Source organism: Pimephales promelas, chromosome 3 (assembly GCF_988280905.1).
Source record: "Pimephales promelas chromosome 3, fPimPro1.hap1.1, whole genome shotgun sequence".
NCBI lineage: Eukaryota > Metazoa > Chordata > Actinopteri > Cypriniformes > Leuciscidae > Pimephales > Pimephales promelas.
In genome coordinates, this window is record NC_142771.1 from 3,391,295 (window position 1) to 3,408,544 (window position 17,250).

Sequence of the window (17,250 nt, forward strand, 5' to 3'; positions counted from 1 at the left end):
GCCAAATTTGCCCAGTGTGCTCTGTCCATCATGGCCTCCTAATCATCCCCATGTATACCAATTGGCTCTAATTGGCTCTACCAATTCTCCGCTCCACCAGTAAGCTGGAGTGTGCACATTGGTGGTGGTTGAGGAGATTCCCCCTCTATGTGAAGCACTTTGAGTGTCCAGAAAGGCGCTATATATATTTAATGAATTATTATTATTATTATGGACATCTTGGATTACATGGGGGTGAGAAGATTATCAGCAAAGGTTTTTTTTTTAAAGTTAACTAATCCTTTAATGACTCATTTACATCTGTTAAACATAGGGTGACCACCCGTCCCGCGTAGCGCACAGCGTTTGAAGCTTTTTTTTAGCAATGCTTGCTCAAACAAAACAAAAAAAGTCTCTATATCCTCAAGACCCAGGCAGCCAAACGTTGTGCCTGAACACGTTCACATTCATGAACTTGTTCATATTTTGGGTGAACTGAACGTATTGTTTAACTGCCTGTCCTGATGAACGTGGGAACTCGTTCTTTCTGGTGTCTGGGAACACACGCTCTCTCAGTTTAACTTTCGTTCAATGGGGTGCCAGATTTCTATAGAGCCTTCCAGGCGAAATCCCGGCTAAAACTCACCCTAAACAGGGCTCAATATGTAGCGAAAAAAAACCCCAATCTGGCAACACAAGCCACCAGTGTCGACAAAGGCGTCGTATGATAATTTAAACTGATTTTATAACGAGGTCGGTGAAGATGGGAAAAATTTTACATTTCTGTGCAAATTTTGAACTGAACTAGATCATTTTAAAATATGTGAACTGAACTTTGAACTAGTTCATGTAGAAAGTGAACTTCCCCAGCACTGGTTGCCACTCCCACGTGACCTGCTGACTAGGTTGATGTCAACTTTTTCATTGTTGTCATGACAGCGCACCTTCTCGTTCCGCGAACCTCTGGAGTTGTGAGTTTAGACTTTTCTTAGACTTTTTTTAAAACTGTTCCTGTGGTGTTGAGCAACTATAATTCCTGTTAATCCTATAATTTTATATTTTTATTGATTTAAAGTGAATTAATTGTAATAAAAAAATAAATGAAATTAAATAGCTAAAGTAAATCGTAAGTGGAAGTGCATCTGTCAATTCATTGAATGTTCAAAATATTCATCTTTATTTAGAAAAAAATACACATTGGTCGGCCTATTCATGAGCATATATCAGCAATTACACATGTTTAGGGAATATGGCATTATTAATGTATGTGCTAAGGTATGTGCTTTTTTTTAAACAATTATTCATGTACAAACAGTAAGGCAATAGTAACAATTCTAGATATGGGTAAACCACTATCAGTGAGTCTGCCCGTGGGGTGCAGTGTCCCACATTGTCCCTCAGAAACATACCCGTTGTCCCCCCTTGGGCTTATTAGCAGGTGGTCACCCTAGTTAAACATCATTTTATTATAATTTGGGTAATGGTATCACTCCACAGTATCTCTCTTTTCTCACTAACACAAGTTAGAATAAGTAATGTAGCATCCTAAAATGGCCACCAACAGTAAAAAAAATATATAAATAATGTTTAATAAACAGATTTTTTTTTACATTTTTTTAGCTCAGATAAGGTCCAGTTCTGGTTTATTTCTTTGCTCATAGCTGACCTGTAGCATTGCTATGCACTGAAAAAAGTGAAACATCAGTGCAATTCATTCAAAAAAAAAAAAAAAAAAAAAAATATATATATATATATATACATATTTACATTGGTCCAATGGAAAATTGTGATTTTCAGTTTATATCTCCTGTTTTCACTTTGCCTCAGTACGTGTTACGCCCTTTACACTGAAAAAAAGATACTTTGGATTAACTTAAATAAGCCGTATGTAAGAATGTGGCCAAAACTGGTACTGCAATCACTTTTAAATTACCGCTGCATCCCCTCTCCCTCCTCCCTGACTCAAGGTTGCCAGATAGGCTGCATGATCCAGCAGGAACATAGGCTGCTACAAGAAGCTTTTTCTGTTAATTATGTTTATGCTTCAAATGAGAGATGTTTTGCAAATTAATTATATATCGCAAAAATTTACTAATGGCAATTAGCCAAATATAATTGTAAAGACCCAGACAGCAAACTAAACTGACATTGAATCAACGTGGAAACGACGTCTCTCATGACATTGAAACAACGTTGATTTGCTCATCGAATTAACGTTGAACCAACGTCAGACGCGGCATTCTTCAAAGCTAAATGAAAATCGAAAATTGGTTTGCTTTCATTACGTTGAAACAACGCATTGATTTCAAGTTGATTTTCCGTTAGTTTTGAAAGAATGACGCGTCTGACGTTGGTTCAACGTTAATTCGATGAGCAAAACAATGTCAGATCAACGTTGTTTCGATGTCATATTTCCACGTTGATTCAATGTCAGTTTGCTATCTGGGGATGTACGCTCGTATGTGACAGTAGATTGTTAGAACTGTTAGTCTAACTTATAACGGTAGGTATCTGTCATTAACGTAAGCACAAGCTCAGTCACTGTGTGTAACCGATATCAAAGATATAGCTATTCATTTAGCTGACGCTATAAGTAAAAGCGACCAGCTGTATTTTTTAACTTACCCTGCAGTACACGTACATAAAGCTAAAATATGTGATGTGAAAGATTACGTCATTCTATTACTTTTGGCTGTAGAACTTGCATGATAAACAATAATAAGCATGCTAATGTTTTTTTTCCTCAGCGTCTCATCATAATGACAGAGAAACAGGCTCTGATAATGCATTGCTAATGTTAGCATTATAGCTGTACACATTGCCAAAAGTGGTGACAAATGAGGTTGCACCCTAACAACTTCATCATCATCCTCATCTTCTGAAATGGAGTCATCTCCTCTATGACTGTGGGGGAATTTCAAATAGATAAATATTAATGAAGTGTGGCAGGAAACGTAAGGAGTTTTATGATCATTGTCAGTTTCTGTACAAATCTGTAACATTACTTTATTGCCAGATGTGTCAAGTAACGAAGTACAAGAAATATTTCCTTACCTTACTTAAGTAGAAATTTTAGATATCTATACATGTACTGGAGTAATTATTTTTCAGCCGACTTTTTACTTTTTACATTTTCACGCAATTATCTGTACTTTCTACTCCTACGTTTTAAAAATAGCCTCGTCGTTACTCCCATTTCTTTTAGGTATGTTGTCATTCTGGCTTGTCATCATTCAAAAAATTGACCAATAACACGCACGGATAATAATAGAGTCCCGCCCCCTGAACACACATCGCTAAACTGATTGGCTTTGTGTTTTCCTTCTAACCTGTGAGAGGCTGCAGTGATATTTGGTTGTGCAGAGCGGCAAAACTCCTCTGAGGGAAACCTAGAGACGAGGTAAGCGACGGAGAAATCAACAGTTTTCTGCCCAAGAATACGGGTTAAATCGCGTCAAATATTGATTTGAGGACAGCCGTTTTTACAATACTGTATGACAATCGCGGGATAAGTGGCAAAGATAATCGTTAGTGTGTGTGTTTAGTATGTATGCGTGTGTGAGTGTGTGTGAGAGAGTGAGTGAGAGAGAGAGAGAGAGAAAATAGTGTGTTAGTGTGAGATAGAGAGATTTGTGTGAGAGAGAGACGGATCGAGAAGAGGAGAAGATTATGTGTTAAATAGAGAGAGAAAGCGTGTGTGTTTGTGTTTGCAACTCTACATTATAGGGTCAAAATCCCTTCAAAGAAACTGAAACAGGTAGCCTAGTGCATCCCACATTTTCAACTAACATTTTATTATAACATTATTTGGCCTTTAGAAATCTATACTTCTCTTGGTTACGAATTTCTTATAACCTAATGTATCTATACTTTTACTTGAGTAATGAATGTGAATATTTTTGACACCTCTGTTTATTGCAATTCATAGTAATTATAAAGTCCAACTATATGTAGATTCACATATTATGGTGTTGTAGATATTTGCCTATAGAGGTTCGTAAAGATAGGTTATTGACATATTTTGTTATTGATGATTTATCCATGTTAAGGCCTATATTGTGAAAAACAGTAACGTCTTTCAATATACTTTAGCAGATTTACAGGCTTTTATCATGTATCATGGCTCAAATAATGTGTTTCTAACAGCAAACACTCAGTATAAAGTGAGATGATCTGCTGATGATCCTGAATGGCTTGTTGAATGAGTGTTGATAGTCTGAGGATCATCAATATTAACAGATCTGCTGAAAACACTCTTTATTTCATGACAATAGTTCCTGTTTTCTCCTCTTTTATTATGCTGATGTCTTCAGATCTCCTGTAAATTGACACTTAACTCATGTCATTAGTGTAAACAGACTGAGAAAATTTGTTGGTCACTATAATGTAGCCTATGTTTATTTCTTTTTATGCTTTCAACTTTTTTTCTTATCATTAATTATATTTGGAAGAATTTACATTATTTTAATTTGTTGTCCATGAGCATAAAAATAAACTCAATAACTTCGAAATTTTGGCAGATTACATTATCATTGAAGCTCCACCCACTGTATTTCATCATCAGTGAAGCTTCTCCCACTGTAATTTATCATCAGTGAAGCTCCTGTAACTGTAATTCTCCAATAAATGCTGTAAATTCCCATCAGCTACAAGTATAGACGAGCATCAGGAAGAGCTGAAATCTGCAAAGACTGAGTTTATTAAAGAGGACAGTGAGAACATGAGTGATCCAGAACCCTGCAGAATGAAAGACACTGAAGGTCCTGAAGAACAAAGAGGTTGGTGTTTATTCTTCATTCAATCATTCATTCATTCATTCATGATGCTGAAGAACATTCATGTTAGAAACATTCAAGCATATAATAACTTTTAGATAAACAGATAAACTATGAAATGGCTGCAAAAGTAGTTTTTTTTTCTTAAAAAAATGGTCAGTAAAGTTTCATATCAATTGTCAACATCAAGTCAAACTAAATAGCTTTATTTTACATGTATTTTGTATATGGTTTACAATTTGTTAACAATGTTATCAGAACGTTGATCTAAACTGTGCAAATTTTTACAGACTTGTATAACAAATAATAATAATTTCAAAATGTACAATCTATTCCGCTTTACTGCAAACATTTGTGTTCTTTCTTGCAGGGAAACTCAACTGATCTTTTGTTTCTTGAACGGGCCTTAATAATTCAAACGTTTTAGAAAGATTTGAATGAAATTTAATTATCAATCTGTTGGTGTCAAAATATGCCAGTATAGTGTATTTTAATGTTCATATCACGTTAGATAATTATGTGATCAAACACATTTAAACTGTAAATTGCAGGTTAACCACCACAACAAATTAATGTGTAAATTAAAATGCTCAATAGGTATATATGTCAACATTTCTCTTAAAATGCGTTAAAATAACATTTATTGGGGTTTCTTCAAAGGTCACATATTTTTTACTGGGTGATGGCGTCATAACAGGGACCAGCAACTAGGATTACAACGTTTTTACATGGTGGTTTGACTTAACGCAGAGGTTCTCAAATTTTTTCGGTCACTCCCCAACTTTGGACAAGGGGGAATTTAAGCCCCACTGCCCCCATCACCCCAACACAATGCTAATGAAATACGCAACAAGCTTAAAATGTTCTAATTTACTGATGTACAAGTAGTATCTAAAAACAAATTAACTATCTACATCAAATAACATAAAAGCAAGTTAAAAAATAAAGAAATAAAAGTGCAGCTTTGTCATAACTGGCATGGAATTCAAAAAACAGAAAATAAAAGTGCAGCTATCAAAATGTAAAAAATAAAAGAAGAGCAATCCATTTGGCAAGGCAGGTCTAAAAAAACGAAAATAGACATAACATAGGCTACTGTGTTTGATATTGGATTAAAATGATGGGCAGTGTATGAATTATAAGCTAATAAATAATTATGAATATCAATATTCCTTTGTTCCGATCAGAGCATGTGAGCAGAGAGCGCATTTCTAAATATTCAACATGACATCATGACTTTTGCGTAAACATAAACGCCACTTTCGAGTCAGGTGGCGTGTTATCTGTACGCATTTTGAGCTATCCGTATGTATGCGTGTATGTCTACACCATTAACGTCCGCGTCATTCCGCGTGTCTGTACACGCAGTCAAATCTCCAGTCATAAATGCCATTAACCCCAGTGACGGTTAAGTTTAGGGATGGGATTGAGGTAAGTCATATCTTTTTTTTACCTAGGATGGTAAGGGAACAGTCATAAATGCCATTAACCCCAGTGACGGTTAGGTTTAGGGACGGGGTTGAGGTAAGTCATATATTTATATAACGTTAAGTCAACGGAGTTCATAAACACGCTGAAATGCGATTATGCGTCTTGATAGCACGCCAAAAATGGAAATACGAATTGGCGTGGCATACACATGCTACTTCATGAGATCAGTCTGGAATATTCCTCGGCTCACTCATTCCGCTCTGGTGGCTCGAAAATATGTGGAATAACGGCTGCCTCCGACTAAAGTGTTTTCTAGTCAACTAGTAGTTGTTCCCTTTCGAAGGGAACTCAACAATACATCGAATGACGCTATGGGGAACGCCTCAGGCGTGACAGGTGTCTGAAATCAAATATCAACTCACAGTAATCAGGTTGACCGGCGACAGCACGTGCATCATCAGCTTGAATGATGAGCGCGGCAATCTGGATGTATAAGAAGGGCGCCTTGAAACCGTGACACCTTTTCGTCTTCAGGGACCGTTTGTCTGTTTGATAGTATCAACGATTAAGCGTGCAGAGACGCAGAGAAACACTTTTCGCGAGTGTGCCGACTTGTGTCCAGATATTTGACACCGGAGGATTCATACGATCTGTGCGTGTTCTGCCTGAGAGAAGAGCACGCGTGGGAAGCTCTCGAGGGAGTTTTCTGCGCGAACTGAGAGTTTTCCTTTCAGAACTCTCTGCTCTCATCTGTCTCACTTCTCGAGGGAAGCGGGCGCGGCATCTGAACCCCGCGGTTCCAGTTTCCGCTCGGGCTGAGGCTCAGTGGCGGTTGAGCTCGTGGAGCTTTCAGATGGAGCTGGCAGATTGTCGGGAGAGGGGCGGTAACCTCGCGGATTATCTACCAGCTGACGAGCGCAAGTTACAGATTAATGTTGAATATCTCGCTTTCTCTCTCTGGTGAATCTGTAACTGTTCTCTTCAGGCAGGGCAGGAGTTGGCTGTAAAAATATATATATATTGTCACGGGGTCACCCCGTCGGGGTAAAGAAACACTCGACAAGGCTGGCTTCGTGAAAAGGCTCCAGAGAGTGGATTTATTTACAAACAAATAACGTTGGTGAAAAGTTCAGCTGGCGTGTGGTGGCTGGTGCTTTAAGTGCTCTTCTGTGCTCAATTCAAATGAAAGAGGGTTTCCAAAACGTGCTCCACATAGGATGGGCTGTCGGTCACTCGCTGCTTTCTGGGGAGAATAGAGAGAAGGGTTAGACCAGCACTTCCATTCAGTTCGAGACTAGTGTCTGTCTGTTTGCCAAGCATGTGCTGCTTATGTGGCTGTGGGCTGATTGGGAGCAGCTGTGACCGATCAGCCAGCGATGAGGACGTGCAGGTGTTTTGTGTTGGTTGCCAGGGCGACGCTGCTTCCTCTGAGGGTGCTCGTCACATTCCCCCCCCCCCCCCCTAAGCGTCGTTCTGGTCCTGTGAACGAATGGAGATAGCAGGGGTGAAGTATGGGGAGGGTTGGGAATGACCCCTGACAGACCTGCATAAGCTGTCCAGATCCGTGAGAGGCCATCGGCATTCGCGTTGGCGACCCCGGCCCGATGTCGTACCTCAAAGTGGAAGTCCTGTAGCGCTAGAAACCAGCGAGTCACCCTGGCATTGGTGTCCTTGGTGCGGGCCATCCACTGCAGGGGAGCGTGGTCTGTGACCAGGGTGAACTTGCAGCCCAGGAGGTAATACCGGAGCTCCAGGACTGCCCACTTGATAGCCAGGGCTTCCTTCTCCACGGCAGCGTACTTCCTCTCGGCCGGGGACAGCTTCCTGCTGATATAAATGATCGGATGTTCCTCACCTTCCTGGATTTGGGACAGGATGGCTCCCAGTCCTGTGTCGGAGGCATCCGTCTGCAGCAGAAAGGGGCAGCTGAAATCGGGAGCGCGGAGTACGGGTGAGGACGTAAGCGCTGCTTTGACCCGGGCGAAGGCCTCCTCGACCGCTGGGGTCCAGCATACTTTCTCTGGCTGCCCCTTCCTGGTCAGGTCTGTCAGGGGGGCGGCTAAAGAGGAGAAGTTGGGGATAAAACATCGATAATAACCCGCCAACCCCAAGAAGGCTCGTACCTGGGTCTTCGTCCGGGGTTTCGGGGCAGTGTGGATGGCCTCTACTTTCTTTTCCTGCGGCCGTATGAGGCCTCGTCCGACTTGGAAGCCCAGGTACTTGGCCTCGGAGAGGGCTAGGTGACATTTTCGGGGATTGGCGGTGAGTCCAGCCCGCCGGAGTTCTGAGAGCACCCTCCGCAGACGATCCAAATGTTCCTCCCATGCCTCGGAGTGAATCACCACGTCATCTAGGTAGGCCGCTGCGTATGCCTGGTGGGTCCGCAGGATGATGTCCATCATTCTCTGGAATGTCGCAGGGGCCCCGTGCAGGCCAAAGGGAAGGGTCCGGTAATGCCATTGGCCACTGGGAGTCGAGAAGGCAGTCTTCGGCTTAGCAGCTTCAGAGAGTGGTCCAATAGCCCTCCAGAGAGTCCAATAGCCCTTGGTGAGATCTAGGGTGCTGATGTACCGGGCCCTTCCGAGGCGGTCCAGCAGTTCGTCGACCCGAGGCATAGGGTACCCGTCGAATTCAGAGACTTCGTTCAGGCGGCGGAAATCATTACAAAAGCGGAAGGTGCCATCCGGCTTTGGGACCATCACAATGGGACTGGACCATGGACTCCGGGATGGTTCAATAACCCCCAACTTCAGCATTTGTTGGATCTCATCCTCAATAGCCTGCCGACGAGCTTCTGGGATACGGTAGGGCCGTTGCCTGACGATGACTCCAGGGGATGTCTTGATGTCGTGCTGGATCACGCTGGTCCGCCCGGGCTGGGTAGAGAAGACATCCTGGAACTGACTGACCAGGTGCTGCAACTCCCCCTTCTGGGCAGCCGAGAGATGAGGGTTGACGTCAACAACCACAGGTTCGGTGAGACTCAAGGCAGCCAGCTGGTCCCGTGTCCCCACCCACTTCTTTAGGAGGTTGACATGGTAGAGTTGGTCCGCCTGCCGCCGACCAGGTTGCCTCAGCCTGTATGTGACGGGTCCAATTCTTTCCAGTACCGTATATGGCCCTTTCCAGGAGGCCAGGAACTTGCATGCAGAGCTGGGGACCAGGACCATGACGCGGTCTCCGGGCTGGAATTCCCGTGGTTGGGCTGCCCTGTCATAGTGGCGTTGCTGTGCTTGCTGGGCCTTGCAGAGGTGTTCACGGACCAATGGCATTACTCGATCGATCCGTTCTCTCATCTGTCGAACATGTTCGATGATAGTACGATGAGGGGCAGGCTGCTGCTCCCAAGCTTCCCTGGCGACATCCACAAGTCCCCGTGGTTGACGACCGAACAAGAACTCAAAGGGGGTGAACCCAGTTGAGGCCTGGGGAACTTCGCGGATTCCAAAGAGCACGTAGGGAATCATGAGGTCCCAATCCCGCTTATCCTCTGCTGTCACTCGTCTAAGCATCTGTTTAAGGGTCTGGTTGAATCTCTCCACGAGTCCATCCGTCTGGGGATGGTAGACTGTGGTCCTCAACTGTTTCACCTGTAGCAGCCTGCAGAGATCCGCCATCAGCCGAGACATGAACGGGGTCCCCTGGTCAGTCAGGATCTCCGAGGGGAGACCGACTCGGCTGGCCAACAGAAACAGCTCCTGGGCGGTGGCCTTACGTAGGGCAACTGCTTCTGGGTACCGGGTGGCATAGTCGACGATCACCAGGATGTGTTCGTGCCCCCGGGCAGACTTTGGCAACGGCCCCACTATGTCCATTCCAATCCGCTCGAAGGGCACTTCGATGATCGGCAACGGGATGAGCGGGCTGAGGGAGGGGTCCGGGGCGACTTGACCTGGCAAGTCGGGCAGGCTTGGCAGAACCGCTTCACTTCGGCCTCTAGACCCGGCCAGAGAAAACGGTCGCGGATGCGCTGAGTGGTGTTGGCTGCCCCGAGGTGTCCTGCCATGGGATGGGAATGCGCCAGCTCTAGGATGGTTCCGGTCTTGGCTCTAGGAACAACCAGCAATTTCTTCTCCTCCCCCCTCCGCTGAGCGACACAGTACAGCAGGCCATTCTCAATGACAAAATGCGGGAGAGGGTGGGGCCAGGGGAGGACGTCTTTTCCATCGATGGCTCGCACCTGGGCCCAACAATGCTTGAGCCGATCGTCCTCCCGTTGTTCCTTGGCAAAGGAGCCCCCTCCCGCAGCCTGTTGGTATACATCATAAAACAGATTAGTCATTTGGGAGGGGGACTCACCATCTCTCCCGCTGTCGGAGGCGAGCAGGGCAGGTCGGCGGCGGGGTCCACGAGGCCGTCTCCGTCTTTGACGGTTCCCTTCGGGGCTGGCAGTCTGAGTAGCGGTGGTGAGCAGTCTGTCGAAGCCGGGCCAATCTCTTCCAAGTAGTACGGCCACCGGCAGGTCCTTCACCAGGCCAGCCTCCACCGGCCAGGTACCTTGGGGTGACGAGATAGTGATTATACGCGATGGTACTTGGCGAGTGTCTCCGTGCACACAGGTAATCGGGAGGAAGTTCTTCTGGCCGCTTCGGGGGCCACACAGCTCCCGATGGTACATGCTGGTGGACGATGCAACCCGCTAACCATGCTCGCTGGGGTGACGGTGGTTCAGCGCTGGGCATGGGTTCATCTCGCGGTGGGGAAACCATCGGTCTGCTGACCGGTCGTGGGGTCCCTTCGAGCGGGCGTCGCTCCTGGACCACCCTTCGGGGAAACGGCTGTGCTCGGTCCCCAGCCTCACGGTGATGGATGGCATCCGCCAGCTCCATCGCCTCCACAAGCTCCAGGATGTTGGTGGGGTTCCTCATCCCAACCGCTTGTCGATGTGCGCGGGGTAGAGCGCGGAGGAGGCGATCGACCACCACTCGTTCCACTACCTGAGCTGCGGTGGGGTTTCCTTCCAAGAGCCTGTGTTGAGCAATACGGCTGAGCTCGGCTGCTTGCGCTCGGGCCGGCACACGGGGCTTGAACTCCCATTCCCGAAACTGCTGGGCAGCGCAGATGGAAGAGAGGCCGAGCCTCGCCAAAATTTCCTGCTTGACTTTGTTATAATCTTCGGCATCGGTACGGGGGAGTGAGAAATAAGCTCTTTGGGCTTCTCCGGTGAGGAGGGGTGCCAGCGCGCGTGCCCACTCGTCCTCGGGCCATGCCTCATTCTTAGCGGTGGTTTCAAAGACCTGCAGGAAGGCTTCCACGTCGTCATCAGCAGTCATCTTCGGCAGCAGGCGGGTTGCTTGGGCGCGAGAATCAGGTAGCGGAATGCGCTGGGTGGCGGAAGCACCAATGATGATGAGTTCTTCCTCCATCCTGCCCTGGCGAGTGGCAAGATGTTCCACAATTTGTTGCTGGCGAATGCTCACTTCAGCGAGGCGTTTTAATATTTCCTCCATTGCGGGGATGAGCGTGCCGCTTTCCGCCACTTGTAGTGCACAGGAAAAGAGAAAAAAATTCAGAGGTTGGGGCGGTGAACTTGTCGGTGATTCTTCATGAACATGCCTGCATTCTCCACCACTGTCACGGGGTGAAGAAACACTTGACAAGGCTGGCTTCGTGAAAAGGCCCCAGAGGGTGGATTTATTTACAAACAAATAACGTTGGTGAAAAGTTCAGCTGACGTGTGGTGGCTGGTGCTTTAAGTGCTCTTCTGTGCTCAATTCAAATGAAAGTGGGTTTCCAAAACGTGCTCCACAAAGGATGGGCTGTCGGTCACTCGCTGCTTTCTGGGGAGAATAGAGAGAAGGGTTAGACCAGCACTTACATTCAGTTCGAGACTAGTGTCTGTCTGTTTGCTAAGCATGTGCTGCTTATGTGGCTGTGGGCTGATTGGGAGCAGCTGTGACCGATCAGCCAGCGATGAGGACGTGCAGGTGTTTTGTGTTGGTTGCCAGGGCGACGCTGCTTCCTCTGAGGGTGCTCGTCACAATATATATAGAAAAGGATGTCAGTTTGGTTGAGACCAGACCATTTCAGCCCTCCTGCCCAGTGTACGCTGAGCTGGTTGACATTATGGGGCGTGCCACGGACAGATTGCAGTTGCAGTGGAGGCGCATCTGGGAGGAACCCGCTCATGGTATTTTGGATGACTGGTTCCTCCCCATCCGTAAGCCACCAGCCCAGATGAGCCTTCTATTCCTTTCCGATCTCCATGCTGGGATCGAGAGGGTGTAGGGGTGAAAACAAGTTTCTTGTCCACTGTGGGAGATGCAGATGCTTTGTTTCTGACACGTGCAAAATGTATCATGAATAGATCCAGAGAGGTGTGTTGATGCTCCAAACAAATAACTGAAGTTTATTAAATAAAAAAAAAAGATGCATTGTAACATAAAACAAAACAAACAACTTTTAGGCCGCTTGCAGGTTTGTTGCACCATGCCACTCTAGCTCCATGTGCACGGTCAAAAGACTGTGTGCTCTTGCACCAGCGCCCCCATCCTGTCAGGGGTGGCCTATCCTTTATACAACTTTCCCCCTCTCACCTATAGAGGGCACACACTCAGAGAAATAAACACAATTAACAATACACAACAAACTGATATTTAAATGATCAAATTAATAAAAGTTAATTAAGGTGGTACGTAGGGTTGGGTACCGAAACTGACGTAAATGGTAGTAACCAGACCGAATAAGAATGAAAACTTCGGTGCCTGATTTCGATTCCTGAGTCTATGGCATGAGGCGCACACACACAGTCTCTCTCTGTCTCCCTCTCCGACGTGCGCGCACTATACGGTTTATTGAAGCACTGTCTGATCTGTCTTGCACGCGCGCTCTTGCTTGCTCGCTCTAGATTCCGGGAGATTTGAACTTATTTGCGATCATCCGGGAGCCGTTATCAATATGCGGGAGACTCCCGGAACGTCTGCTGATAGCGAGGAGATTAAACACACGTGAAATGTACACGTGAAATGTTTGGCTGCATTTCACATGTAAAATTACGCGTCAGAATAACGATTGTCTACGGATATAGAATCACCATTCGCGCCGCCTTGACGCTTACGTCGTCATATATTGGCGCGCGCATCATCTGCTCCTCAGAGTTCTCTGTCGAAAAAGGAAGCTTGTCAGCAGCGCGAGATATTTGGCAGCGAACGCAGCGTTTCGTTCCCTATTCAGAGAACATGGGTTACACAGAGACGTTCTTTTTATGTTTACTCAAAGCTGCGTATAAGACGCAGTGGGAACGAAATATTAAACTGGCTAAGAGCTTAACTAGTAAATGACAAGATAACTTACATGACTAGTTAAATCAGACAAAACATGGGAACTTGTAGCCATGTCGATATTATATTACCCTGGTAGTAATCTCTATTAATCTCTGTCTTTAAAACAGTCGTGAGAGGTCTACAGACACTCGATTTTTATACTTTCTATAGTACTATAGTACTATACTTTTATAGTACTTATATTTTAATTTATGCATTGATATATACATAAAGTTTAAATAAATGTGGAAAAAAGTTTTTTTTATACAATTCCAGCCTACAATACCTTTAATAGTTCTCAATACAGAAACATGGGATTTTTGCCTATAATGATTTTCAACATAATTACTGAAAGATCAGTGTATCTCATTAATGGGAAGTTTCATGGATGTATAATTAATTTATAGAAATACATAAATTATTGTAGTAGTTTATAGCAGTTAGTACTTCTGGGATAATTTTTTTTTATCTCCATTCATATTTCTCTCTTTGAATTATTAAGATTATTTACAACATTTGAAAATTTGATTTTTTTCTTTCATTTCAGACCTGATGGAAGTGAAGGAGGAGAGTGAAAAACTGAGAGAAGTGAAGGAGGAGAGAGAAGAACTGAGAGAAGTGAAGGAGGAGAGAGAAGAACTGATGGAAGTGAAGGAGGAGAGAGAAGAAATGAGAGAAGTGGAGGAAGAGAGAGAAGAACTGAGAGAAGTGAAGGAGGAGAGTGAAGAACTGAGAGAAGTGAAGGAGGAGAGAGAAGAACTGAGAGAAGTGAAGGAGGAGAGAGAAGAACTGAGAGAAGTGAAGGAGGAGAGAGAAGAACTGAGTGAAGTGAAGGAGGAGAGAGAAGAACTGATGGAAGTGGAGGAGGAACATCATGTCAAACCTGAAGAAAATCCTTTTGACTCAAAGATTAAAAAGACATATTTAAAGAAAACAATAGCCAAAAAATCTTTCACCTGTACTCAGTTTGGAAAGAGTTTCACACACAAATACAATCGTGAGAGACATATGATGATCCACAGAGAGAAGCCGTTCTCATGCAAACAATGTGGGAATAATTTCAGTCAATTAGGACACCTTAAAGCTCACATGAGGATCCACACCGGAGAGAAGCCGTTCTCATGTGATCAGTGCGGCAAAGCATTTCTCTGGGCATCACACCTGAAGAAACACCTGAGAATTCATATGAAGGAGAAGCCACATTCATGTTCTGTGTGTGGAAAGAGATTTTTACAGCTGTCATATTTACATAAACACCAGAAAACTCACACTGCTGTGAGAGAGTACATGTGCTTTGAGTGTGAGAAGACTTTTGCAACAGGGAAAGATTTAAACATACACCAGAGAATTCACACTGGAGAAAAACCTTACAAGTGTTCACACTGTGACAAGAGATTCGGTCAGTCATCAACTCTGAAAACACATGAGATGATCCACACTGGAGAAAAACCTTACAAGTGTTCACACTGTGACAAGAGATTCAATCAGTCAGCAAATCTGAAAAAACATAAGAGGATCCACACTGGAGAAAAACCTTATAAGTGTTCACACTGTGACAAGAGATTCAGTCAGTCAACAAATCTGAAAACACATGAGAGGAGCCACACTGGAGAAAAACCTTACAACTGTTCACACTGTGACAAGAGATTCAGTCTGTCTTCACATCTGAAAACACATGAGAAGATCCACACTGGAGAAAAACCTTACAAGTGTTCACACTGTGACAAGAGATTCAGTGACTTATCATCTCTGAAAACACATGAGAGGAGCCACACTGGAGAAAAACCTTACAAGTGTTCACACTGTGACAAGAGATTCAGTCAGTCAACAAATCTGAAAATACATGAGACGATCCACACTGGAGAAAAACCTTACAAGTGTTCACACTGTGACAAGAGATTCAGTCAGTCATCATCTCTGAAAACACATGAGAGGAGCCACACTGGAGAAAAACCTTACAAGTGTTCACACTGCGACAAGAGTTTCAGTATGTCTTCACGTCTGAAAACACACAAGATGATCCACACTGGAGAAAAACCTTACAAGTGTTCACACTGTGACAAGAGATTCAGTCAGTCAACACATCTGAAATCACATGAGAGGATCCACACTGGAGAAAAACCTTACAAGTGTTCACACTGCGACAAGAGATTCAGTGGGTCATCATCTCTGAAAAAACACGAGATGATCCACACTGGAGAAAAACCTTACAAGTGTTCACACTGTGACAAGAGATTCAGTGGGTCATCATATCTGAAAACACATGAGATGATCCACACTGGAGAAAAACCTTACAAGTGTTCAAACTGTGACAAGAGTTTCAGTATGTCTTCACGTCTGAAAACGCACAAGATGATCCATACTGGAGAAAAACCTTACAAGTGTTCACACTGTGACAAGAGATTCAGTCAGTCAACAAATCTGAAATCACATGAGAGGATCCACACTGGAGAAAAACCTTACAAGTGTTCACAATGTGACAAGAGATTCACTTTGTCAAAAAATCGGAATAAACATGAGAAGATCCACACTGGAGAAAAACCTTACAAAGTGTTCACACTGTGACAATATTCAGTGTGGCAAAAAAAATCTGAAAATACATGAGTTGAGGGTGAACCAAACACAAATGAATCTCCCATTGGTTTCATTCAAACAGAATTCAACACTCCGGACCTAAGATCAACATTCCAGAACCATAAAGATCCCGGCTCCAGTTAGTCTACACTAGCCAACAAACCTATTATGCTTAGATAGAAGTAGAAAGTCATGTAATTGTTATAACTATTAGATGTGTGAATGAAAGTGTATCAGGTTTCCTATCAGTAAGATCATATATATCTTGATTCAGAAAATGGCTTGAGTGAAATCTGTGTAAATTGTTTGGTGTTCTTTCTTGTAATAGTCATGTCTAAACTGTATCCTCTGTACTCTCTGCTAAAGCTGGAGAGAATGGGGATCCTAGATAACAGATGATTTATGATGAGAGCTGAAGGAAATACCAACTCTTTAAGGAGGCGGGACAAACATTTGAGTTAAAAATTCTCGACCCGAACAAAGGGTTGGAGTCATCTTGGAGTTATCTGAGAGTTATCTGAAAGTTGTGCTGGAGGAGCATGACGAGTAACCTGATAGACAACAAACAATGTAGTAGACTAGCAGACAAACGAACCCAAACAACATCAGGAGAACATCCATGGGTTAAACAGCTTCCATTCAATGCCATCCAACAACTCGTCTCACTTTTCTTTCCTTTCTTAGCTTTCTTTTCTTTTCCGTGAGAGTCTTGGTTCTGAGTTAAGTTTTGCTGCAAAGTTTCGTTAACTCGTTTCGATTGCAAAGCACTTCGAACTTCAAAACACTTTCATCCATTCGCCAGCACACCATGTGATTGGCCGCCCAGAGACATCTATCCAGGCACGAGGAGACCGCCAAACAACGAACAAGGGAAATGCCCTTTTATGCCGTCAAGCAAGTAACCCTGAGACTCTTAACTGAACTGGTGCATTGAGATAAAATTTAAAAACCTGCATAAGAAACGAAAGAAAGGTTAAATTAATGACTGATGGTTCGTTCAGGTCATGTCATATAAGTGCATATAGAAACTTGGGATTTCACCATCTCACTCTTAAAACTCATTCTTTCTCACTCTCTTTCTTTCTGCAACTCGTATGAATGTGTGTGTGCGTGTGATTGTGTTAGATATTAGATGTGTTAGAATAATCAATAAAGTCTTGTTTATATTTTAAAGAGAATCGTTCTTGTGTTATGTGCTTACAGATTTAATGTCTTGAACTGCTGATCTA

The 17,250-nt window shown here is 44.0% G+C and overlaps 1 protein-coding gene across 1 annotated transcript; it reads left to right on the top strand.

The window, feature by feature from the left end:
- Positions 1-4,369: 4,369 nt before the first annotated feature.
- Positions 4,370-17,170, top strand: LOC148981866 (uncharacterized). The gene is made up of 2 exons (XM_089129044.1): positions 4,370-4,757; positions 13,995-17,170. The coding sequence occupies exons 1-2, from the start codon at positions 4,700-4,702 to the stop codon at positions 16,010-16,012; spliced, it is 2,076 nt and encodes a 691-aa protein (XP_088985170.1). The 5' UTR covers positions 4,370-4,699; the 3' UTR covers positions 16,013-17,170.
- Positions 17,171-17,250: the final 80 nt, after the last annotated feature.

Bases quoted from the DNA above. Each gene is read 5' to 3' on its own strand.
- LOC148981866 (XM_089129044.1), top strand. From the start codon at position 4,700: ATGAGTGATCCAGAACCCTGCAGAATGAAAGACACTGAAGGTCCTGAA. The intron at 4,758-13,994 runs GTTGGTGTTTAT...CTTTCATTTCAG, and splicing joins AGGTCCTGAAGAACAAAGAG to ACCTGATGGAAGTGAAGGAG.